This window comes from Anser brachyrhynchus (assembly GCF_964034855.1).
Source record: "Anser brachyrhynchus genome assembly, chromosome: W".
In the NCBI taxonomy this organism is placed as follows: Eukaryota; Metazoa; Chordata; class Aves; order Anseriformes; family Anatidae; genus Anser; species Anser brachyrhynchus.
Genome location: NC_137704.1, coordinates 17,173,447 through 17,199,009, shown reverse-complemented (window position 1 = coordinate 17,199,009; position 25,563 = coordinate 17,173,447). Strand labels below are relative to the sequence as shown.

General features: G+C 42.5%; 1 protein-coding gene across 7 annotated transcripts in view; it reads left to right on the top strand.

Annotated features, from left to right (window-relative positions):
- Positions 1 to 25,563, top strand: part of SMAD2 (SMAD family member 2) — an 89,232-nt gene that overhangs the window by 31,633 nt on the left and 32,036 nt on the right. For 5 of the 7 annotated variants that reach the window (XM_080572237.1, XM_080572235.1, XM_080572232.1 and 2 more), the window contains exon 2: positions 9,114 to 9,406. In XM_080572237.1, the coding sequence (XP_080428363.1) occupies positions 9,171 to 9,406 (236 nt within the window). In that variant the 5' untranslated portion in view covers positions 9,114 to 9,170. Of the gene's footprint in view, positions 1 to 2,224; positions 2,830 to 7,175; positions 8,745 to 9,113; positions 9,407 to 25,563 lie in introns of those variants that run through there. The other 2 variants (XM_080572234.1, XM_080572236.1) reach the window with 2 other exon arrangements.

Sequence of the window (25,563 nt, the reverse complement as noted above, 5' to 3'; positions counted from 1 at the left end):
TCCCTCCACATAGAAGCTACGTTTGTGAGCAAAATGAAATGAGGTTGAATTGCACAGGGAATCTCCAAATGAAAGGCCCTCCTAGGTGTTTTTACATCTTCCTGTTCTACTTGATCTTTCAGAAGTATCGAGCACCAGTTGATGTAATTGAGTTCATTGGAGCTTAAAAGTCTGTGCTAGTGAGTGTAAATTTAAAAAACAAAACTTGTTTCCATCTCTGTTCCCTCTTCCACAAAAGTACTGGGAGAACAGACTTTGTAGTAGGTTCTGGATAGTAATGAATCCGAGCTCTGTTTGAGACTGAAGAAAATTCCTAGGTTTTGATTATATAAAGAACAGTGTGCAGAATTTCAATTATTATTCAAGATATTCTGGAGTTTTCAGATGTATTCAGCACTGCCTTAATGACTGCATGTAAATGCCCTGTAATTGAAAGCATCCATTTATGGGCTGGCCTTGTTAAGTGAGCTGTAAATTCTGCTTTTCAGATTGTGGTTTTATGATAAAAGTCATTAAATCCAAACTGGGTTGTGAACTGTACGGAGAGGCAAACAATACCTAAGCTTACTTTGCCAAAGTATTTGTAATTGTTGATTTGTTAAACAGAACTGCTGCAGGTCATGCAATGTGATTAGTTTTTTGTAACCGAATGGAGAGCACAGGCAGTCCCGTGCTCAATACTCTGGGCTAGAAGAAATTGGCCACTGCAAAAACTTTCTAAACCGTGCTCTCAACTTCCAGTAGAGTAACTCTCTTACAAAGAGAAAAGTATCATTCTAGATGACTTTTTATTGTGATTAAACGTGTTTGACAGCCATAGTATGAAGTAAGACCAAGAAAGAGACTGCAAGAGTAGCTCCTGGGTCTCCTATCAGCGTAGTCTGGGGCTTGAGCTTGATTTTAATTAGGCTGGAGTGAAATGAGCATAATGTAAGACTCTTCAGTGTGCAGTGAACATGGAGGGGAGCCTGGCCTGTTGGAGGAACACTTGTTGATGTTAGGCTGGTTTGGAAAGTCAGCTTGCATTAATTAACTGCTAAATGTGCTTGTGTATTGTTTAATGGAGGGGGGAACCTGCTAAGTTATATGGCTAGAAGCTGAACCAGGTACCTGCTATTTGGTTCAAGGACTACCTGTCAGCTTTACCCCAGGAGTATTTACTTTCCAAAATAATGAAACTGACCTTTGTCTGTTGCACCTCAGCAATTTTAATCAAAGCAAATTAGGTGAGAAGAGCTTAAACTGTTGTGGTTTGGAATGTTCCTTTGGTGCTTTTGTGGCACTACTGAGGCCTTGTAGTTTTAAGGAGCAATGCTGTGAGTTCATAAATAGGAAGGATGTGGAAAACATTTGCTGCTTTGCAGGGACAAGTGAATTGGCTGACTGTAGTTGTGGTAATATTCCTCTCTGGTAATTCTAGGAGAGTTGCTAAAATATGTCAGTCCTATTAGTTTAATCCAAAGTCAGTGAAGTTAGCATCTCAGCTAGTTGCATGCAGTTTTAGTGTGCTATGTGAATGCATGTGTTGCTTCCAATGTGCTAATTTTCTAATAGCAATAAAGCTTTTCATTATTTTATTTGGTTGTAGCTTGCAGTAGTCCTTAGTAATTGAAGAAAAATTTAGCTCCTGAAACTTTTCTATCATGTTGGTGCTTGCTGTGGTTTAACCTGGCTGGCAGTTAAGCTCCACACAGCTGTTCAATCACCTTCCCCCCTCCCTCTCTGGGATGGGGGAGAAAATCAGGAAAGTGAAGCCTGTGAGTTGAGATAGACAGTTTATTAAGACAGGAATATAATAATGATAATAGTACTTCTACTAATAATGTGTACAGAACAAGTAATGCACAATGCAATTGCTCACCACCTGCTGACCGATGCCCAGCCTATCCCTGAGCAGCTGGCCAGCCCCCCCCCCATATTAATTGTTTAGCATGACATCAGATGGCATGTAATACCCCCCTTTGGCCAGTTTGGGTCAGCTGTCCTGGGTCTGTCCCCTCCCAGCTCCTGCTGCACCCCTAGCCTGCTTGCTGGCAGGACAGAGCGAGAAGCTGAAAAGTCCTTGGCTTGGTGTAAGCACTGCTCTGCAACAATTAAAACATCAGTGTGATATCAACATTATTCTCATCCTAAATCCCAAACATAGCACCCTACCAGCTACTAGGAGGAAAGTTAACCCTATCCTAGCTGAAACCAGGACAGTGCTTATTTTAGTTCTGCATATGAGAAACAAGAATTTTGTTTGATTCGTAATCAAGCTTTATGAAATGAGTAAGAGGAAAAAGTCTACTTTCAAAGTAGGTGGGTAATTCTCTCCTCAATGAGTTACATAAAGACAAAAGTTCTACAGAGTTTCAAGATGCACTGTAATACTAGACTGTAAGAAACTTAAAAATTAATGTGCAAATTGAGGCTGTAGATTGGCACATTGCAAAATCCTCATTCTGAAGCTGTCCCGAAGGGAGAATTTCCTTTGCTGCTGCCTCAAACAGCCTGCCTTGAACTTCAACTCTTGTCAAAGCTGAACCTGGACCTTGGCTTTGCTTCTGGGAGCCTGGGCCAGCTGCAGCCCCTCGGGAGGGAGTGCTCTGGAGCCACTCTCCTCTGCTGGCCTAATTGGCTGGGAAGCTCGGCTGGGGGGTGGATCTGGGGGCATTGCTCAGCAGGGCGGCATAACCCTTCCCCCAGCTCTCTGCTCGCACGGAGGCAAAAAACCTGAACACCCAACAGCCAAGAAGGAAGTACTTGAAGCTGTCCTGCTCTGGCCTGAATACAGGGAGAGAAGCTTGTGTGTTGTCGAACTTCCGTGTGTGGTTGTTCTTCAGAAATGTATGTATGCACAGCAGGCTTGAGCCTCTCCAGTATGATGAAACCAGGTGTCTTTAATACATGTTTGAGGGAGAAGAAGGCGGCATGAGCCCCTTGGAGTCTCAAAAGGCAGGTTTTGGAGGGGTTGTGGGTGTAGTGGCAGCAGTGAAATGTCTTCTCCTGTCTGTTTTGCCAAGTTCTTTAACTAGAATGCATTCTATCTGAATGGGAAAAAGTGATGTTGATTTTTAGTTTGAACACTGTACAGAATTCAGGTTTCCTGCAAATTGACATCATTAGCATTGAGGAAAATTTTCTCAGGTTCTGCTGAGAATAAGCTGCCTCGTTGTTTGGAATAACACTGCTTCAAGAATCTAGAAGCAGATCATAAATTAATTTTGTTTTGCTTCTGTTCATTGAGAGATAAAATAATTGCTTTATTGTTTCTCAAAGTTTTTCACTGTTGATGACCTTGCATTAATACAGGTGACGTACAGTACTGCCTAATCTACGCACTTCAAAGCTTCACATCTCAGTACTGGTTAGCCTAACATAGGGTGTTGATGCTGCTTTAAATAGACTGCTTCAATTAATGTGCTTATTCTCAAAGAACTAATGCCATAGGGAGACACGTGAAGGAAAAAGGTGGATATTCCCTCCTCTGAAATATGTGAGGCATTGTACACTTGGTGAAATTGGTATAGAATCTCCTCCAAATTCCAGGTTTAATGGAAAAAAAAATTGTCTCAAAAATATTGCAAAAATGGGACTAAAACTGGGAGGAAATGAACTTGTAGACTCTTTTTCAAATGCTACAAAGGATTTTCATCGATCTTCTTTCCTCAGGGGCTTAACTTCTGTCCTCTTTATTCCAGAAGAGCACTTGAAAATGAAATTATTCTAAGCCAGAATACTTCTAGTAAAACCAGGAGAGATCCTATTTCTTTATTTCAAGTTTAAGATGAATAAGCAGATTGATATGAAATATGTTGCATAAGGCTTTAGAATAAATTAGCCACAAATAACTTGATATTTTTGGTAGCACCAGTGTGTTTATAATAAGTTCCAAACACTCAGGAAAGGAAAATTTCCCTTGAAGATTTTAGTCTGCAAGTGTACTGCCCTTAAGGTTTTCTTTCTCTTTTATATTTAGTTATTTCTGGGATCATGGGCTTAATATTTAATCCTTGTTCCAGAGAACCACAGTAGAATGGAATAATAAGACATGACTCAAACTGTGACTTTACAAGTTGCCAACTGTTGTGCTGACCTGCTATAGAAACGTGTGTGAGAGGAAGCAGAATATACTATGGGGGCAGAGATGAAACATACCACCGAAGTTAGGTAATCTGTACGTTTTCCAGTTTTAATCTGTTGGTTATAACAGCGTGTGCTCCTTGTGTGCCAGCAGTCTGACACTTGAACCTCTCTTTTAAGCTCCTTGAGTACTCAAAGCTGTGGTTTTAAGGCACAATCCAGGGAATGTGGAAAGGGATGAAATAGCGATAGCTTTCTGCTGTGTCACGCTTCTGCCATCATACTGATAGCTCAACTACAGTTGAACTCGGAAAGGGGTCTTGGAAATCTCCCTGTAATTACTTAGAGTCCCACTACATTGATATGTTGTAGTGGAAATAGTACATGGGCAGGTAAAATATAAGATTTGGGATATGGTGTTGGGCATCAGTATGAGGCATACAGAATGAGCAGTGGAGAGGCAGCGCAAAGAACGAGTGGTGGGAAGCATGTGTAAGGTCCTTAAAAAGCAAAGGCCCTAAATAGGTTCTCAGTGTTTGGAGGTGGTTGCCTGTGGACTACAAGGAAATAAGGAAAAAGGGTTGTTATGCGTTTAGCCCATATTTAATCTGCAGCTGTTTTAGCAACGTGGGAATATTGCTTGTGGTGTTGGCAAATGTTTTCTGGGTCCATTTGGAGAAAACATTTTTTGTGGATGAAGGAAGCATATGAGGAAAAAGACTATGGGAGGGGTTTTTTTTACCAAGAGGCTGGTGTCAGCAGTGACAGTGTGTGAGTGATGTTTTCGGAACAAAGATCAAAACTCCTTATATTCCTATGTCAGTTTGAAAGCAGAAGTTACAGGTGGTGAATCGAAATGGGGTTTACTGGTCAAAAAAGAGCTGTAGCAGTGACTGCTGAGCCCATTGGTACAAGTCTGATGTCTGGGTCTGCCTTGGTGGACAGAGGGAGAACCCAGTGCAGATGTAGGGCTGCAGAGCAGTCCAGAGGCAGTGGAAGGGGCAGATTTTTGAGCTGCTGCCAGATGTTCAGCAGCACATGTGCTGTCTGTCTTCTGTCTGCAAATTACTCCAGGTATAAATCTTTGTGCTTTTTCTTGTAATGCTGTTGTGGAGAGCTTTAGTGTACTGTGACTGAAAAGATGTTAGCTGTAGTCTCGTGTAACTTTTCTGTGGTCTTTAGATCACTCCCTCTGCCATGCCTTCAAGTGCTTGTAACTTAATTGGAGAAGGAAAACTTCAGGCTTGGCATCTGTTCACGGGAGCTTCCCAAACTATGTGAGCAGTGTTCAGATACTTTGTTTGCCACAAAAGGCTGACAGTCCTCTGTTTGTGGGAGGGACGTGATTCAAATGTACAGAATCACGAAGCTTGTGGACAAGATGAATACAAATGGTTCTTCAGCAAAGCTTGCACAAGAACAAGGGGCACAGTCTGAAACTTGGAAGAGATCAAATTAAAACATCCCAAAATACTTCTTTAAAAACTGGATGTTAAATTCTGGTGCTGTCTGCCACAAGGGGTTGTAGAGGCAGGTTCAGGAAGTGGTTAGATGAATTCATGGACAACAGGTCCATAAATGCCTGCTAAAGGGAGCAAGTGGGAAGGTAGCATTTAATATTCCTGCTACAGCAATTTTAGATGCTGAAGTGTTACGGAGGGAACAGACTATGTAAACCAGCAAGGCTCATGTGCTTGCCTTGGATAGCATATCCTTTTGCCACTGCTGGAGATAAGGCATTAGGCGGGGTGCACCACTCTTTGGACCAAGTAGGGTATTTCTTTAACTGCTTTATTGTTGCTTTTTCCTTGCATAATTTAGATTCATCTGACCTTCAACCTAATTGTGCAGTGTGTTTCCTAGTGTCTTCTCTAGGCATGGAGAAGGGTGCAACTTTTTGCATAAATTAAACTGGTTGAAATAGTCTCCTATGAGTATTCCTCACAGTTGGCTGAAGTATTGAGGTGAATCAAGTCCTGCCCTACTTGGGTCACATTCTCTCTGCTTGGCCTTTGAAAGATAATAGGGCTATAACTGGAATAACTTGCTGAAATTCTTACTGATGCTCCTGGCAAAACCTTGACGTGGTGTAGCCATAGTTAGACAGAAGTTAAAGCCTCCCAGAATCTTAGTCTGCAGCTGTGGTGTATGTTTTTTTTTAAATCAGCTGGTAAGGTGTGAGAATTGGTGTAATAAAGGACTTGGTGCGGATATTCCATTATCAAAACAAAAATAAACAACAGAAAAAACTTTCATGTAAAAACAGCTGTGGGGTAGCAGATAGACCTGTGCTTTGTGGAAACATGTACAGAAACTAGTAAATGTCTATGTGAGGGAGCTGGTTAAAACTAAGTAAAATATCTGGAAAGTTCTGATCAGTTAGGTCTGAACTGACATCCTTTTGAAAATGGATAAAGGGAGATTTTTTGCCTCAGAGCATGGCAGAAAAATGTGAGTTGAAATGTAAAGACAATCTGAAACGTATAGGCTTTTTAAACTTTTCCTGCCGCAAGACTTAAATCAGTTAATGCGCACTTAAGCAGAAATGCAAGTTGTAGTCTTTGTTTTAAGAAAGTGAATACAGGAAATTATATATAGATCAGTGATGTTTTAAGGGAAAGAATACTGCAAGACTGGATACCTCACCTCAAGGGGTGTTGTAAAGCTGAAAATCAGATAAAAACATTGAGAATGCCTCAAGGGCCTGGAAGAATAGGCAATTTACTGTGGTGGTAAGTGTGACCCTTCTGAAGTGTGTGCTTCATGAGGCTGACAATCAAGGGAGTATTCTGGGACACTGAAAGGTCAAATTTGAAGCAAAAGAATAGGAAATGCCTGTCTTGTGTGTAAGTGAGCTCCGTAAACTTGAGAAGAATTGGCATGTGGATAAGCAATGATATTGGTACTCTGTTGCCTGCATCTGTCAGCACTGAATGTAGCATTCAGATATTAAACCATCAACTGCCAGTGTTTGAAAGTGTGGGCTTTGCAGCAAAATAGGCTATCATCCTTTGGTTTGCTCCCTTTGAATTTCTTGCCTCTGAAGCATCCAGTGTTGGCCCTGCTCAGAAACTGAAGTCTCAGTGATGAAGTTCAGAGTAACTGCTGTCCCAGGTCATGCCTTGTGCAGCTGGTCCCCTTTCCTCTTTTGAAAACCACGTGCAAGCATTTCTTACAGCAGCAGAGGCTGTGTGAGCCTCCCACTTCACCTGTGGAGCCACTCAGGGTACTGAATTAGGGCTCTAAGGGGTTTACTCCTGGCCCTGTGAACAGTTCAGAACATGTGGAAAGGGGAGCAAGACTGCTTAATGTGGCTGTGCCACCAGAATAAATTGTCATTACAGTACACGTCTGGGTTGCATCTCAAGAGCTAGAGGGGATGCTAATGCCAGCGTTGAAGGCTGGGGCTGGAGGAGAGTCTCCATTTACGCTCTGTATCTCACCCAACATCAGTGTGGGTCCTTACAGTACTGGGTATGAGCTGGTGCAACTTGGTAATGTGGAAGGATGTTAACTCAGGAAGAAAATATGATGGCTTTTGTTCAGCTACCTGAGTCTTTGGGGAGAGGTATTGCCGTTAGTGCATAGGTGGGACCACGGAGAAGAAAGGAAGGAGACCTGGGCTACTTGTGGCTGGAGACTCTTTGGGAAACTGTAGCCTGAGTGTCCTATTCAGTGTTTAATCTGAAAATGTTGGATATCGGGTTTACTAGTCTCGTTTTCTGTAGTCAGGGCTACAATGTAATGCTTTTGCAGTCTGATGTATTGGCCACAATTCCCTAATAACTTAATGCTTCTGAAAGAATGAAAGCTCTTTTCATGTTACAGTCTTGTATGAAAACGAATGTCTTGATTTAGGATAGGTTATTTGAATCACTTCCATAAAGTGGCTGTTGTTAATCTCAAGTCCCTGTTAATCAGAACCTTAGTCTCCTGAACCACTACAGTCCTTGCTTCGGTCATATTTTCAGGTGATCTCAAAAGCTGCTTCACTGAGGTGTAATTTAGTTGAAACTGTAATGTCCTTCCTACTGAATGTTCTGTTCCGTGGAAGTCAATAAGTTAAGATTTAAAGCTACCCGTGGAATATAATTTAGCTTTTGGTGACTTGTTGGTTCTTGCTGAAACTGTGAATACGTGATAAAGCATGAATTACCCAGAAATAATGTAGCCTGAAGTATCCCAAATGAACCACGCTGTTTTGCAGATTTTTTTTTTTTTGTTTTGCAGATAGGAAACATCAGTTAGGTGAGGCTGTATGTTTTGGATAGAAGTGAGGAGCGTGCCTGCTCAGGATGGGGATGCACATGAGCTGCCTTGAAAGCTCTGATCAAGTAGCCTGAAGGTAGCATTAGTGCTTAGCTAGAGCTGTAGTATTTTCAGCTGACTAAACTAACTCATGTAGCTAAGTGTGCTGAGGTTTTGAAGTAAGGTAACTTTCTGGAATTTGCATACCTGGAACAGGGGAATAAGCTCATCACCAGACTTCAGAGTGAATTTCAAATCCATGTCCCCAGTGGCACAAAAAGTGGTAGTTATTTAAATCATAAGATGAAAAAAGGCTTGCCAAATGGTTGGCTGCTGAAAGACTTCTGTCAACTTGTTATGGTTAAATGGCACTCCAAACACAGTTTTGCTTGTGAAGTTAATTTGGAGATAGGCAGCATGTGCAAATCGGGGTATGCAATTTGTCGGTCATTTGTGGGAAAACTTTAGTAAATGATTAAAACCAGCTCAGCCTAGGTGCAAAGCTAGATTCAAGTAAGTTAATGTTTTGTAATTTCTGAAGTAAGTAAACTTTAGCCAGGAAAGACGTGAGGAAAAGCTAGGTGTCTGTAGCAAACTGAGCTAACCGCTGGAGTGACTGTAGAAAGTTTGTCGTTTAATTTCATTGACGTAGTAACAAATGTACAGACTAGTCCTGAACTGTTACCTGACTTGTTTTGAGATGCCATGTCCTATGGCATTTGGTAGTGAAAGGTCCTAAGCAAGGTATGTGTCTCGTGAAACCTCAGTGCTAATGTGTCTGTTTTGGTTTGTGTTTTTAGGGATCAGACGGGAATCACTAATTTATTGCGTGCTGAGTGTTCTGTCTGGTGAAAGTCATGTCATCCATATTGCCATTCACTCCACCAGTTGTGAAGAGACTTCTGGGGTGGAAAAAATCTGCTGGTGGCTCTGGAGGGGCTGGTGGTGGTGAGCAGAATGGTCAGGAGGAAAAGTGGTGTGAAAAAGCAGTGAAAAGCTTGGTCAAGAAGCTAAAGAAAACAGGACAGCTGGATGAGCTTGAGAAGGCAATTACCACTCAGAACTGCAATACAAAATGTGTGACAATACCAAGGTAAGTGCTGATGCGTTTGAAGCTTTTATAACCTCTTAAGAAACTAAACAGATGTTTAGGCTGTCACGTGAACAAATGAATAAAGAATCAGTTGCATGCTTTTGATTCATTGAAAAAATTCTTTAAAACCTGTTTTGGTTTTATGTACCCCTTGCTTCAATTCTTAGAACTGAACCACATGCTCTGTCAAGTCAATTTTTAGTAATAACTTTACATTTTGTTTGTTACTACATAGATTCCAATTTGTATGTGTTCTGGTGGTGACTCACATAGCTCTTAGTTCATAACACTGCTTTATGCTTTTATTTGACAGCACTGTAATTGGAGGGGCTTGTTTGAAGCTACGCTTCTGCTTTGGGGGAAAAAAAGACTTTTTCCTTGGTCAACACTTCAGTCATCTAATTATTATTTTCAGTTCTATATGCTAGTTTTAAGTTGTACAAGCTGCATCCATTTTCCCTTTTGAAGGGAAACTTTAGCTTTGGAGGCAGGTTGTCTGAAGACTTGTTTATTTACTGTAATTATCATCTGTCATTGGTTAATGGAAGTGCTTTTCATTTAACTTGAAGTATTTCTAGAACTTCTCTTCCACTCCTTATGTGTGTATATATATTTAGATGAATGGCTCGCATTCTGCTCCTTTGACTTTCTCAACTTAATTCATAGCAACTGCTGTGTGAGAGGCAAGGGGGTTGTGTTTGTAAGTATAATGTAACGTGCTCTAGATTCATGTTGTACAGAATTTCCACTAAAGGTGCATGTGTAAGCTCATCAAGTGTACTCCATAAATATCAAATTCTACAGATGTTTGTCTTTCTATGAAATTGCTGGAGGATCTGGTGACAGGAATATTCTGGGCACTCAGCCCCTTGACATATGTCATAGTTAGTAAGGGAGAGAAACTGCATGTGTTTATGACCTTAATTTCTGTATCATTAGGACATTGGTCCCAGTGAGTTTTAAACTTCATATTAATCATGCTGCACGCTATATTTGACTGGTGTCAGTAATGATTGCCACCTATCAAATATGTTATGGCTGTTACCTGATAATGGTTTTAGCATTCTCCTTTAGATTTGACATCCTGGGAAAACCATATATGTGTTCTGGATCAATGACTAATTCTTCTTTCTTTCCCATTCACCTTTTGTTTATAATGTTGCATTCTGCTTGTATCTTCTTCCTTGGAGCAGTCCAACAAACCCAGTTTGTTGGGTTTCCCTTCTGCTTTCTTTTGCCAGCTAAGAAGTGAAATATTTATTGGAGTTTCTTGTCATTGTGTGTATCAGTAGACTAGGATTGGAACCTACTAGGATACATCTGGAATCTTCTTCTTGCATCCCTCCAGGGGTAACTGCGCCCACTGCTTCCCTCAAGTGCCTGTACACCAATGTGCGGAGCATGGGAAATAGGATGAGCTCGAGATCTGTGTTCAGTCGCAGGGCCACAATCTTGTTGCGATCACTGAGATGTGGTGGGACAGCTCGCATGACTGGAATGCTGTCATGGAGGGCATGTCTTTTTTAGGAAAGACAGGCTGGGGAAGCAAGGGGGTGGGGTTGCCCTTTATGTGAGGGAGCAATTAGAGTGTACCCAGCTCCGCCTGGGGGAGGGTGAAGAATGAGTGGGGAGCTTGTGTGTGAGAATTAAGGGGTGGGCTGGTATGGGGGACACTGTGGGGGTGTACTACAGGTCACCAGATTAGGAGGAGGAGGTCGATGAAGCCTTTTACAAGCAGCTGGTAGTAGCCTCATGATCGTGGGCGCTGGTTCTTATGGGGGACTTCAATTATCCAGACATCTGTTGGGTAAGCAACTCGGCCAGGCATGAGCAGTCCAAACGGTTCCTACAATGCATTGAAGACAATTTTCTGACACAGGTGGTAGAGGAGCTGACGAGGCGGGGGGTACTTCTGGACCTTGTCCTTACCAACAGGGATGGGCTTGTTAGGGATGTGAAGGTTGGGACGCAGCAACCATGAGATGGTGGAGTTCAAGATGGAACTTGGTGGAAGAAGTAAGGCTAGTAGCAGGATTGCTACCCTGGACTTCTGGAGAGCCAACTTCAACCTCTTCCGGGACCTGCTTGGGGGTATCTCATGGGCTAGGTTGCTAGAAGGCAAGAGTGCTTGTGAGAGCTGGGCTACATTTAAACAGCACTTCTTCCAAGCTCAGGATCAGTGCATCCCTAAGAGTAGGAAATCGGGGAAGGGGGGCAGGAAACCTGTGTGGATGAGCAAGGAGCTCATCAACAAGATCAAAAGGAAGAGGAAGGTCTATGAAATGTGGAAAAAGGACCTGTCCTCTTGGGAGGAGTATAGAAGTATTGTCAGGGCCTGCAGGGATGCAACGAGGAAGGCTAAAGCCCACCTAGAGATGAGGCTTGCAAAAGAGATAAAGGATAATAAGAAGGGTTTTTTTAAGTATGTAAACAGTAAAAGGAAGACTAGGGATAATGTGGGTCCCTTGCTGAACGAGGGGGGTGTCCTGGTAATGGGAGATGCCAAGAAGGTGGAGATACTGAATGCTTTCTTTGCTTCTGGGACTCCTCAACCCTGGAGGGAGGAGAAAGGGTCTGGGAAATGGAGGGCTCCCCCCTGGTTGACGAGGGAGTGGTTTGGGAGTGTCTGAGTGGGCTCAACGCGCACAAATCCATTGGTCCTGATGGGATGCATCCACGTGTGATGAGGGAGTCGGCAGAGGTGATCGTCGAACCGCTCTCTATCATCTTTGAAAGGTCCTGGAGAACAGGAGAGATGCCTGAAGACTGGAGGATAGCCAATGTCACTCCGGTCTTCAAAAAGGGCAAGAAGGAGGATCCGGGAAACTCCAGGCCAGTCAGTCTCACCTCTGTCCCTGGAAAGGTGTTGGAACAGCTTGTTCTGGATGCCATCTCCAAGCAATTGGAAGAGAATAAAGTTATGAGGAGTAGTCAGCATGGATTCACCAAGAGGAAGTCATGCTCGACCAACCTCGTTGTCTTCTATGATGGCATCACCAGCTGGGTAGACAAGGGGAGAGCAGTGGATGTCATCTACCTTGACTTTAGCAAGGCTTTTGATACTGTCTCCCATGACATCCTGCTAGCAAAGCTGAGAAAGTGTGGGATAGAGGAGTGGACGGTAAGGTGGGTTGAGACCTGGCTGACTGGCTGAGCTCAGAGGGTGGTGATCGGCAGCGCAGAGTCCGGCTGGAGACCTGTGACTAGCGGTGTTCCCCAGGGGTCGGTGCTGGGTCCAGTCTTGAGGCTATATTGCTTTGTGATGCCTCGTTCTCTAGAGCATATGTTCCTGAAAACTAATGCAAAACTAAGTCCTTCCTGAGTATTACATGGGTGCATGCTAAATTCTGCTGCTATGCCAACACTTGGCTAATGTGACAGCTCTAATAAGGCTTTATTTGAAGGATGTGTAATAACAGAGATGACCTGTCAGTATGGAGCGCTCCCCCAGGCACACCTGTGTTCCTTCTTTGTTTTATGTTATAATCCATTTGCTGTCCCCCAGCAGGTCCCACCTTGTGTTGTGCCCGTTTACTCCTTGCTGGACCCACAGAGCACTGCTGCATCTCCTCGCACTGCTGGCAATTCTGCTGCTGGCGCAGTCTGCATGGTGCAGTCTTGAACAGAGGTAGACCCTGATATAGCTCAGTGCAGAGCTGCACTTTATTTTTGCCGTACATGGAGGAGGATAAAGAAGGGATAGGTGCCTCCCATCAATCTAAGCATCTGTAGTCTTCATTCATTTTAGCTCTGCATAGTGAGTGGAGCTTTTGTGCGTGCCCTGATACGGCTATTGCTGACTGGGAGGAGGAGGCACTGAAAGATGCATCTATAACAGTATACCTCTGTTTCTTTTTTCCAGATGTTTGTGTGCTCACTCAGTACTCTGAAAGGGTTTAATACAGCATCAAAGAACTTCCTGGTTCTAACTTAAAAGAACAAACGTTCTTCTTGAACAGACCAAATTTGTGTTGATGTTAATAGTTATATTACAGTTAATATGTAAGCTTGCTTTTGATACTGTGTATGGAACAGTACTTAACACTTGAATCTTGGTTTTAATGGGAGATCTTGAGTTTCTGTAGAGGAGGCAAATCTTATTACTGCTTGATAGTAGAGGAATCTCTGGCACAAGAGAAAAATGATGTTGAATATCGATGGGAAAGTGATGTGGCAGTGTGTACTGGCTGAAGTAAGGTTTTAAGACCAACTTCTTTAAATCCCAATTCAAGGATTCTTTTCTAGGGTGCTAGTAGGGTGCTTTAGAGTCTTAAGTGAAATGAAGCACTTGCTCCCAGTGCAGAGGGGGAAGGCTGATATTCCTGTCAGACCCTTGCTTTCCAGCCTGCTGTGCCATTAGAGTTTTAGAAGGTGCTATCTGCAAAATAGTTGTTCTTGCTTAAGTTTGATATGAATGTGGAAAATGTAGTCTTATCTGTCTTCTGCCCTTCTTGCTCAATATAAGGGATAGCATCCCTCTATGTTTCCTGATTTTTCAGAAGCTTGCTTTGGCTTTTTTTTGGCAGCCTCTTGATTCTGACTTAAATATGAGAGAAAACGAGGGGCACAAATCTTGCAGTTGTTTTGAAGAGTGTGGCTGATTTATAGCCAACAAGTAAACTTCTAAAGCACCTAGCTTCCGCTTCAAATATGAGGCGAATTCTGTGTCTTTGCCAATCAGTCAGAGAAGACCCCCCCCCCCCCCCCCCCCCGGTGGGCTCTGTGGTTTTGGGAATATAGAAGACTTCAAGGGAGTGTTGGATAAAATGCAAAGCAGACAATTGCACGTGAAGTGGTTGGTTGGCATTGAGATTACAAGCTACCTGCTGAGCTTGTTAGGATGAAATATTTTAAAGCTGTACCTGTTGCATATTTTTCAGTTCCACCAACAGTGAATGGTGGTAACTCTAAATTGCTGTCATGGAACTGATCGCACCCAAGTTCTCCTGAGGAAATACTATGGTGATGGTATTTGTTCCAAGCATTGCAGACAGAAGATGATTTTAATACCATTTTTTCCTTAAATCAGAATGTCAGCGTGTATATATGTAGGCTACTTCTGAAGGCTGTATTTTTTTATGAAGCAAAAATCTGCATATCCAGGAGTTTCTTTTGTTACTTCTTCTGAGCCTAAAAGCCTACTCTTAATGTAAAAGTGATTAATGCTATTGATCTCTGACACTAGATTTCCTTTGTTCTTATACTTACACTGTTCAGGAAATAAATCCAGCATCTTAATTTTGTTGTATTGCTGATGCATTCTACAAGGATTGAGATTCTTGGAACTGCACGATATGCTGAAAGTTTACTGAGCACCTGGAGGCAAGACTACCTGATGTGATCCAAATTCTCCAAAGCAACTCTGAATTTTTCTTGCATGCCAGTGATACTCGCTTGCTTGCTTGCCCTGCAGTATGGCTAAGATAAGCAGCCTAGGCATAGCTCATTGTGCATGTTAAAATTGTTTTCTGAAAGTTGGCTCTTGTATTACTTAACCTTGGCCTCCATAGATGGAGCTAAATAATGTTGATTACAAGTATTTACAAAGGAGGTAACAGTGGAAATAAATTGGGCAAAGATAAGACATTCTTAAAGATGGACAGGTAGCTTGGAACTGTTGGTTGAGAGCAAGCAAATGGTTTAAATTGAGATTTTGGTGCCTTTTTCTTCAGATAACTGAATAAAGTCATTTATAATTTAGGTGTAAAGCTGTTGTGGCTTAACCTGGTTGGCAGCTAAGCACCACACAGCTCTTTGCTCACCCTCCCCACTCCCTCTCTGGGATGGGGGAGAGAATCAGAAAGAAATGAAAGCCTGTGGGTTGAGATAAAGACAGTTTATTAGGACAGGGAAGAAAGGAAAATAATAATAATAATGATAATAGTACTCCTACTAATAATGTGTACGAAACAAGTGATGCACAATGCAATTGCTCACCACCCGCTGACCGATGCCCAGCCTATCCCCGAGCAGCCGGCCCCCCACCCCGGCCAGCCACCCCTATATATTGTTTAGCATGACGTCAGATGGTATGGAATACCCCTTTGGCCAGTTTGGGTCAGCTGTCCTGGGTCTGTCCCCTCCCAGCTCCTGCTGCACCCCCAGCCTGCTCGCTGGCAGGACAGAGCGAGAAGCCGAAAAGTCCTTGGCCTGGTGTAAACACTGCTCTGCAACAATTAAAACATCAGCATGTTATCAGCGCTCTTCTCATCCTAATCCAAGACATAGCACCCTACCAGCTACTAGGAGGAACATTAACTCTATCCTAGCTGAAACAAGGACAAAAGCTCACTTTTTTATTCAGCATACTAACTGGTAGCACAGGCTTTCTTTTTTTTTTTTTTTAAGTTCCCTGGGGATGTTTGTTGGGAAAGTGATTGCATGCAGTAACCTAGTTTTAAGGATGATTTTGATCGCCACTAGAGCAGAGCTGTCAAGCTAACCTGGCTTCTAGAATAGATTGGTCTCAAGTTTTTAAGATCTTTCCCCAAAATGGGGTACTTCAGCAACAGCAATATAGAAATTCCTTTGCTTCTTCTCATGTTAAGGCTATAAAATATGGGTGACTTCCCCAGTTATGCTGGGGAGCAGGGGAGTGGTTCCTCTGGAAACAGTGTTAGAGTTCCAACATCTGCTGCAAAGCTGTGAGCACGTTAGCTAAGAGGACAACAGCAGGCAGTTGGATTGGTACGGTGAATCCTAAAATAACATTGCTAACCAGACAGAGGGGAAGTCTGTTTTCCCAGCCACAGAACTTGGCACCCTCTGTTAGTTTGTAGTGGAGTTTTAATTCTCTATTTGAGTTGGGGATGGACATTAATTCTTAATCATAGCTCACAAGCTGAGAACTGCTGCATATAAAGAACATTCTCAAACCATATCCCCTATTTCAGTCTACACATTCACTTACGCGTAAATCAATTCCATAAATGTTTGAAGACTATAGTTGAGCATCTTAAGTCTTTTTTCTTGTGACAGAATTATTGCAGGTGAAGAAGAGCCCTGTCTGCTTTTCTGCTGTTGCAGTTTCAGTGAAAATTATGCTTTAAAACAAAGCCAGAGAGATGTTTTCTAAAAGCATGGAAGAAGATGGCTGAGACTTTGTGGAGTGTTAGCCAAGATCAGCTTCAAAATCTCCTGTTCCTCCTCTTGATAGCTGGTGCTGTGAGAACTTTAGATGCGTGTGCTGGAAAGGTGTAGCAGGAGGATCAATTTGCCTCTGCTCTTATCAGTTCTGTAATTATGGTGGGACTTGAACGTTGTCTCCATGTTCTCCATGGAAGACTAAAGAAAGATCTCGGTGCTTTCTAAATGCATGGGGCTGGGCTCTGACCTCTGCAGGGTAGTAAGGATGGACTGACATTGCTTTGCAATGGCTTCCTGTGGTGTGAGATACCTCTTTGCTGGCTGCTAGCCAGGTAAAAGCCTACCTGCATCGTTCAAACAGACAACACACACAGCTAATTGTGTAGGAGAAAAATAGCTGTTGCTGAAAGTGGCAAGTGCAAAGCAGTTGATTTTGGGGATACTTTCTGATATTTTGCAGTGTTTTCTAATCTGCATTGTTTTTTTAGTAATTTCATGGTGACAACTTTCACCTGGTGCATGCTCTGTAGTGCTGTGTTGTGCAGCCTGGGTTAGCACACAGAAAACAACAGTGCTCATAGATTTCCTTGGGGTCTTCCTCAGAACCAGGTGGCAGAAGCTGGAGCCTGGTGTTCCAAGACCATCTCCTCTCCAAAGAAAAGTGCCCAGTCCCTCTTAGTTTCCTGAGACCCGGGTTGGTAGGTTTATGGCTGTAGACAGAAGTACAGTGGCCATAATTACATATATATTTAAAATGACGTGTGTAAGCTCTGGGTTGCAGAACCATTAGGTGCTGCGTGGGCATATAATGAGAAATAAAATTCATATTGAGTTTGATTTCCAGTCTCCATGAAGCTGAAGTTGTAAACCTGAGGTGAGCAATTAGTAAGACAGTATTGGTGATGCTACCTACGTCTGCTTGAAAACTTATTATGCATTTCCTTGAACTTCAAAACTATCTTATGTCAGTTTAATTGGTGTCTTTTCACAAAACTAAACTTAGAAATTAGAACCAAGTATCTGCTAGTGGTCATTCACAATTTTCTCAGTTTCTTTTAGGCTGCTGAATGAAAAATAACTTAGGTTGGTTCAGATCAGTTAACTATGGTTTAACAACACCTAACTGTGGAAGTACCAATTTGTCTGGCATTAATATTCATGCTTTGTATATTTTTAAAATGTTTACTCAAGGGAGCTGAATAACTGCACAACTTGTGTTCTTGTCTTCAGAAACTAGCTTTAAATGAATGCCTCTTTGAAGCTTGATTGTGAAAACAGTGCTTTGAGCGTTCGTTACTGAAAATCTGCTTTTGTGAACCGGTCAACGCTGTCTTGTGGTACTGTTTTTTAAAGAACTGTTATGGATTGGGATGATTGGGCTGTGACAGAGTATAGCGAATGCTCAGAGCAGAGCAAGGCAAGAAGTTGAGTACTGCCACTCTCCTTTCTCTAGCCCTTTTTATTTAACTTACACATTGTAGCCTAAAGTTAAATTTTGTTTGCTTTGTTTGATTCATAGCATTATTGTCTTTGTGATGTAGGGTAGGATGCAGGACTCGTGAACAGAAGTGTTTGTTTTCTAATAACTTATTCCTTTACCAGCTCTTCTCAACTGTCTGCTTTGCAGCAAGACCTTATTCCTAGTATCTGGATGCAGAAGAATATGAGTAGGGAGCTGTCCAGGCAGTGTATATCATGGCATTCAGGAGCTTTGTTGTAGTGTAGGTAAGTCACTCTTTAAAAGATGAATTTGAAAATTGAAATTTTCTAGCCTTCTAAAGTAGCATTAATTGAAATTAAGAGTGGTGACTTGTTATAATGTAATTGAGTAAGGATTTATTAAATATACTAAAATATTACTCTTGATTTTTGCACAGCTGTGATGATATTGAGGACTGAATTGCTGTTAACTAAGATGAAACTTTACTGTAGACATAGTTCAAATTACCGCATCTTATAATATTGATGTCATCCTGAAAAAGGAAGTCTTAGAGCATTAAACAAAGAAACTTAGGGCTGCCAAATTTAAGGTTATGCAATTCAGGAAGTCACATGACTTACCCACATAATTTTTTAGAGTTGGTATGCCACTCAGAAAGTATTGGCATGTCATTTGAGGCAGAGCAACATGTAAAAATGTAAATGTGCAAGATACTAGCCAATAGTAAAATGCTGCATAGTTAAAAAGAGCTTGCCTTTTGAATCAGGAGGAAAAATTGCTGAATTTGAAGACCTTGTTAGTACTAACTGGAGCACTGGATACAGTCTAGGGAGATGTGGATTCTAGTCCTGGCTCTGCTGCCATTTCTTGGGTGACCGTACCAACTTCTAACTTGTCATTTTTCAGTATAAGATGATTGGGTTGGGGAGTGAGTTTAAGGCATTGTTCCTACTGGAGCATTACTGATATGGAAAGCAAATTTAGGGGTGAAAAGCTGTTGGAATCTGTGAAAGTTCTTTATCTTCAAGTAACTGTTGTTCCTCATTAAGATGGCTTTAGTGGTAAGAAGCAGGAAGAGACGGTCAGGAGTCAGAATCAAAAAAGTGTTTAAATTAGCTTGATTTATATTCTGTTAAGTATTTGTGCCAGATTAAGAAGGGATGCTGGGGTTGTGGAAGTTTAGGCAAACGAAAAATGGTGATTTGCGTTTACTTTAGCAACTTATCACTCAGTAGATCCTAGTACCAAGCTATAACTAGCAGGAATAATATCTGTATATGACACCTTATCTTATCATTAAGAAGACATCTTGGTAATTCAAGAAGAATATATTGACTGTGCTTTATTGTCAATATTAAGCCTCAAATAACCTCATAAATAGTATTTATTTTTCCTCAGTAAAGAAACTGAGGCTTTAATCAGCCCAAGTCAGTGCTAAACTATTCACTGGCTTGCTGTGGTAATTAGTGTCTTTATCAGGCCAGCTATTCAGTGTGGTAAAGATTCCTCTCCTCGTTATATTCCTGTTTTGTAGAAGTCAGCCAGTTTAGTTTTCTTAGTACTGTAACAAAACACCTGAGCACTGTTTACTAATGTGAATGTTTTATGACAGAGCAGTTTTATAGGAAAAACTTCCAAATTGTGTAGATCAGACAGTCTAGGAAGAATTTATAGAATAAACAACATGCTGCAGTTCTCTTACTGCTGCAGCTTTGAACACAAATAGCCAGTTAGCCAGTTAATGGGTTCCCTACTGATTTAATCTTACTTGTAATCTACACCTGCCAATTTAATAAAAGCAATTTCCCACGTCTTGTTTACTGCTTGTTACTGCTCACTTACTCTGACTTGGTTGCTGTGCTGGTTGGTGGCAAACTTCTGAAATTTACTGTATACAATGCTATAGTCTCATCATGAACAGCTTTTGTTGGCCTGTGTCATGCTGCATTGTTTGAAGCAGACCAGTAGGATACAAGAGAACAATCAGAAGCTGGAGTAGGTTCACATCTCACTGCATATACTTCAGAATTGGCAGAAGAACAAGGAGATCAGGGAAATCCCCTTGGACGAGTGCTGCACAGTAATCTGACTTCAGCGTTTGTTCAGAAAAAGATTCCCCAAATCGTGGCTTTTTATTCTGAAATGTGCAAGCAAGTTCTGATAGGTCAGGAATTAAAAATTTTCACTTGGAGTCTTTGTCTGTAATTGGAGGTAAACTGAGCATTTCTTTGTGTGCTCAGTTTCTTTTCTTACCTACTGGATAGGTAGAAGCCAGATACAAAAGTAGTAAACTCAGTGTTGCTTAAATGTGTATTTTTAAGGTTACTGTTGAGTTGAATTGGTGAGTTACATTCCAGAACTGGTCTTTGCTTCCTCTTAGTTTTGTGGGAGGCTTCAGGTCAAGTTCCTCTGTTGATATTTAAAATAACTTTAACTCATGCTGTAGTTCTGAAACCTTGAACATGAAGAAAATCTGTCAACTGATCTGGAGTCTTTCAGCTCTGTTGTGGAAAGCTGTGTTTGAAGCAGTGCTTGACTTTTAGGTGTTTGGTTGAGTTTTCTCTTTAATAGGTCACTCAAATGTTAATTTCATGGACTAACTACACTTTTTAAGAGCACCTTCTGAACCTAGATGTATTTGTGTAAGTCTGCAGCAGCACAGCATCTGCTCCCCAAAACTTACTGGTAGTTCTATCTTTCTGTAATAAACATGTCCCTTTCTGTAACAGTGAGGGGAGCTTGAATATAAACTTAAAGGTCATAGCAAGGACGGAACTTAGCTGTGTCCGTTCTGGTGAATTTCACACAGCTAATAATGAAAATACCTCTTTGTTCACTTACCTAACTTGTCTGTTTTGCTTATGTCCAATGTATCTGTCTTACTGCTTTGACAAGGCATCAGTCTGCTAGTGTTTAGAGTTCAGTGTTTTGCTGTTCCCCATGTCTTTCAGTGAGATGAATATAGGTGGAGAACAGAAGGCCTACTGCCAATGGGATTGTGCCTGTGGCAAATTGCGTTGGTGACAGACATTTTAAAAATGCTGTAATATCCTGCTCAGTGATGAGATTTTTACTGTGGCCCAGAGCTGGAATATGTGTTCCTCAGGTGGAGACCCTTTGGTGTTTTTCTCCAGTAACCAGCCTTTCCCAGAAGGATTTAACCAGTTCTTTTGCACTGAGAAGCTATCTGTTTACTTGAATGCTGATATTCTCAAACTCTGATCTTTGGCTGCAGTAGTACAGGGAGAGAGCAGGGTAACTGCCACATCAGCACAGGGCAGGTGCTGGTGGATCAGGGTTGACACCTGACAAGTAGAGTGAGGAAGAGGAAAACTATTGGATGTCCTCAGAAAGTACTTCAGCTGTTAAGCAACTGCAAGTGAGGCAAGAGTGCTTGTAGGCATTGTCTGCAGTTGTGTGTTCTGGGTATGGATCGTGAACAAGATGCCAAGTACTTCAGGACTTGTCTGTCATCTTAATGCTTCCTTTTTGCCTAGCTCTAGGCAGTGAAGCTCAAGAAATAGGCTTTGATTTGTATTCTAAGGGATCTGTCCCATGTGTACTCAAGTTTTCTGTCATAAATGTCTGATATGGGGTCCCATATTCTGTTCTGGGCCTGAGGAGAATAGAGGCCTGTAGCCAGGCACCTTGGCTGACTGATTTTTGCTTTTACTCAACATGGAAGGCCATGCAGTATCTCAGCAAACAAGCTAAGTTCATTTAAAAAAAAAAATTGCTTTCTTGTACCTGAACAGTGATACTTCTTTAAGCCTTTTTATGCCTTCCTTGATGATTATGAATTTTCTTTAATATTTCTAATAAAATACAGGCATTGCTGTGAGTGAAGGCAATGCAATTGACTGGCTTCAGTTAATTTTTATATTTGCGTATATCAATTTGCTGTAACAGTCACAGCACAGGTGCCATTCAGTTCTTCTCCCCAGTATGTTGCCCGGGGAAGCTTTCTCTATGGCTCAAACCTTACCTTCATTCAACTCCTCTTACTTGCAGGGAATTCTGCATGTACTGGGGACCTTAGTTATGTTAATACTTCAGTTTCTTTGATTTCTTTTTTTTATTCCTCATCTCTAAAGATACTCGTTTGGACATGGATTAAGGTCAGCATCTTCTCTCAAAGTGTCACCAGTTTTTTGATAGGTGTGCCCACATCTGGTGTAGGCTGCAGCAGGAGTCTTTCTGCTATGGTGGCTTTGCTGTGTTGAGCACTTTAATATATGTCCTGTGTTCACTTGTCTTCCTGGGTTTCACAAGGTGGGTTTTTAATCCATAGGGGAAGCTGTCCAGAAGCAGTTTTGGTTTGAAATGAAGTATTAAAAGATTCCTGTAACTGTTGTTCTAACAGCAATCTTCTGCCAAGTTAGCATATTTTTCAGGCAGTGTGGCTAAGATAAATGTCTTGCACAGCTAATCCCTCTTCCTCACCACCCCAAATACCCACTAGTTTGAGATAGTTAATCACAATGTCACATCTTCCGTTCTTCTGCTGTCCACCAGTTGTAAAACAGCCCACTCACAGTGCTTACCCACGTGGAGGGGGACAGGCTGCTTGAGAGAGATTATTTGACTTTGCCCTTGGTAGCTGTACCTGGTAGCTCATGGGAAAAGCTTTCACCTACTCTGACTAATAGTGGTTGGAGAACTTGAGACAAAGGTCATCTTTGAATATTTGTGCGGAGCTAGTCCTGAAATGTGTATGCTGAGCTCTGTTTGTCTTTTGAAAGTACGACCTCTGAGATTGCCATCAACTGTTAGCAGAGCCATTTGTTGTGGACAGCTCAGCCAGTGTTGTGATATGGCTTTCTGTAAAGATCCGTTGTCCTTTGGTACTCTTGATTCTGTTCAGGTTTGCCTTCACCTTAGTCCCTGTTAAGGATGATGCAGAGTGTCAATCTGTGGAGCTGCGTTGGGTGTCATCTTAACTCACGGCATGACGTTGCTTCCTAATAGGAAACAGAAAAATGAAAAGGTAACTACATGTGGTGTGAAATGAGATGAATCATTAGGTTGTTCATGTAACTTCTAAGTAAAAGTTTTTTTAATAGATTGACATCGCTCCTTTTCTAGAAGACTGTGCTAGTCATCTCTCTTTAGTTGAAACAACTCAGTGGTAATCTAATAATTAGAAAGGAATTGCTCAACTGTTTTAATAGAGGTGGTACAAGAGTGGAGGACAGATGGTGGTTTTTCAGGCTGAGTTGCTGAGCATATTTGCTTCATAGCTGCATGCAACATCTCATCAGCTACCCAGAGCTCTGAAAGGTTATTTCGTAAACGAACATTTTCAGAACATGTCTCTCTGTCTTCCTTTACTCCAATAATAACACTCAGACACACAATGAACACAGTACTTCCAGCTGTGGGAATTTCAAAATTACATGCTTCTGTCCTAGTTGAAGTGCTGTATTTACATTTCTGAGGGTAGTGGGAGAAACTGCAGAATAATTTAGCAGTCAGAAAGCTTTTATTGGATACAGTAGTTGAACAAATGAAAGCAGCATAGGAATTCAGAGTTGTCATTTCAGAAATGACATCTCAAAGTACAAACCTGCGTTCTTAGAGTTTGTGGGGTTATGCATTGGTCTACTTTTTTCTGCCTGGTTAGTCTCAGGGAGGTGCTGTTGTGAATGCTGTTGTACATTTGTAACTCACACTGGACATGGGGCTTCTCAAAGTCACTTTTTGATGGCTTTTTTGAATATTTCATTAGGAGGGCTAAACCTACCTTGTGGTTCGTCTTATTGCCAGCAAGTTTGCTCAGAGTTCATGAGATATAAGTTGCAGCTGCTCAAAGCAGTTACATTGGAGTAGGGAACTGTAGGGCAAGTTTCCCAGTAGAGCTGTTAGCTTATGATTTCCATAGGCTGCTTTTGCGTGCTCCCTGCATTCAGTCTCCCTAGTACAAGGCTTAGACTTGTGGCCAGCTCTCTGCTGACTATTAAGAGAGGCTGATCTGTGCTGTGTGCTGTCTGTTTCTTGGTCCTGAGCACCATCTCTGTGCTGCCTGACCTTGCTCTTTGGAAGCTTACAAGTTTGCAGGTTGCTCTCTGCCTGGCTTTGAATGGGGAGTGAAGACCCCTTGATAAGATGTGCATCTAAACAGACCATGTGGACAGCAAGAAAAATAAATGGTTTCCTTCTACTTGGTTGCCATGGCACCCTAGAAAAAATGTTCTTGAACTGTGAGATGCTATCCATCCAAGCATCTCCTGGTATTGAAGGGAAAAAATAAAGGTAATGCTCGTTGTTGATGGCTGCTTCATTTTGTCTGACAGCACTGGGCTAGCACATCGAGATTTGGGAGAAGGGAGAATAAAGTGCTTTGAAGGGGCCTTATATCTGTACTTTTGCTTTTGTTGGCAGTTTGTTGAACATGTGACCAGGAAGAAGTGTACCTTGAGAAAAGGCAAGAGAAGCAGATGCTGTTCATTGAGCTGAGTGGCTGGCCTGGCACTATGCAGGGCTGGTGTAGTAGGTTTATGTGGCAAGGTTTTGGTAGCAGGGGGCCATAGGGGTGGCTTCTGTGAGAAGGATCTAGAAGCTGCCCCATGTTTGGTAAGGGCCCCACTGCTGACCAGAGCTGAGCCAATAGGTGATGTTCTTTGCGCCTCTGTGAGAGCATATTTAAGACGGGGAAAAAACACGCTGTGCCACACAGCAGCTGGGAGAGTGAGAGGAGTGAGAAACAGCCTTGCAGGTGCCAAGGTCAGTGAAGAAGGAGGGGGAGAGGTGCTCCAGGCGCCGGAGCAGAAGGCCCCTGCGGCCTGTGGTGAGGCCCGTGGTGAAGCAGGCTGTCCCCCTGCAGCCCATGGAGTACCACGGTGGAGCAGGTGGACCTGCACCGATGGAGACTGCAGCCTCTGGAAGACCCCTGCCGGAGCAGATTCCGGGCCGGACCTGTAGCCTGTGGAGAGGAGCCCATGCAGGAGCAGGTGACCTGGCAGGAGCTGCTGCCTGTGGGGGATCCAGGTTGGAGCAGTTTGCTCCTGAGGGACGGACCCCGTGGTACGGACCCATATCTGGAGCAGTTCTTGAAGAGCTGCTGTCTGTGGGAAGCCCACGCTGGATCAGTTCAGCAAGGACTGCATCCCGTGGGAGGGACCCCACAGCACAGGGGACGAGAGTGACTGAGAAGGAGCGGTGGAGAAGAAGCGCTATAGACTGACCATAACCCCCATTCCCCTGTGCCGCTCGGGGGGAGGAGGTGGAAGAGGGTGGATGGGGGGGAAGGTGCTTTCAGTTTCTTTCCTTTGTTTCTCGCTTCTCCAGCTTGTTAGTAATAGGCAATAAATCTGACTATCTCCCTATGCTGAGTCTGTTTTGCCCGTCACGATAATTACTGTGTGATCTCCTCGTCCTTATCTCAACCCTTGAGCCCTTTTCATCGTATTTTTTCCCCATTCCTCTTTGAGGAGGGGGAGTGAGAGAGTGGTTGTGGTGGGGCTTGGCTGCCCACCTGAGTAAAAGCACCACAGCTCGGAGAAACCAGCTGCTGGCCCTGCTCTGAGCAATGGGTGGCCCTGCTGTTGGCCTCTAACAGAGTCTCTTTTGTACCTCACCTTCCACTTCTGTGTCCCATGTGGACATCCTCAGAATTTAAGCTAAAGTAAAT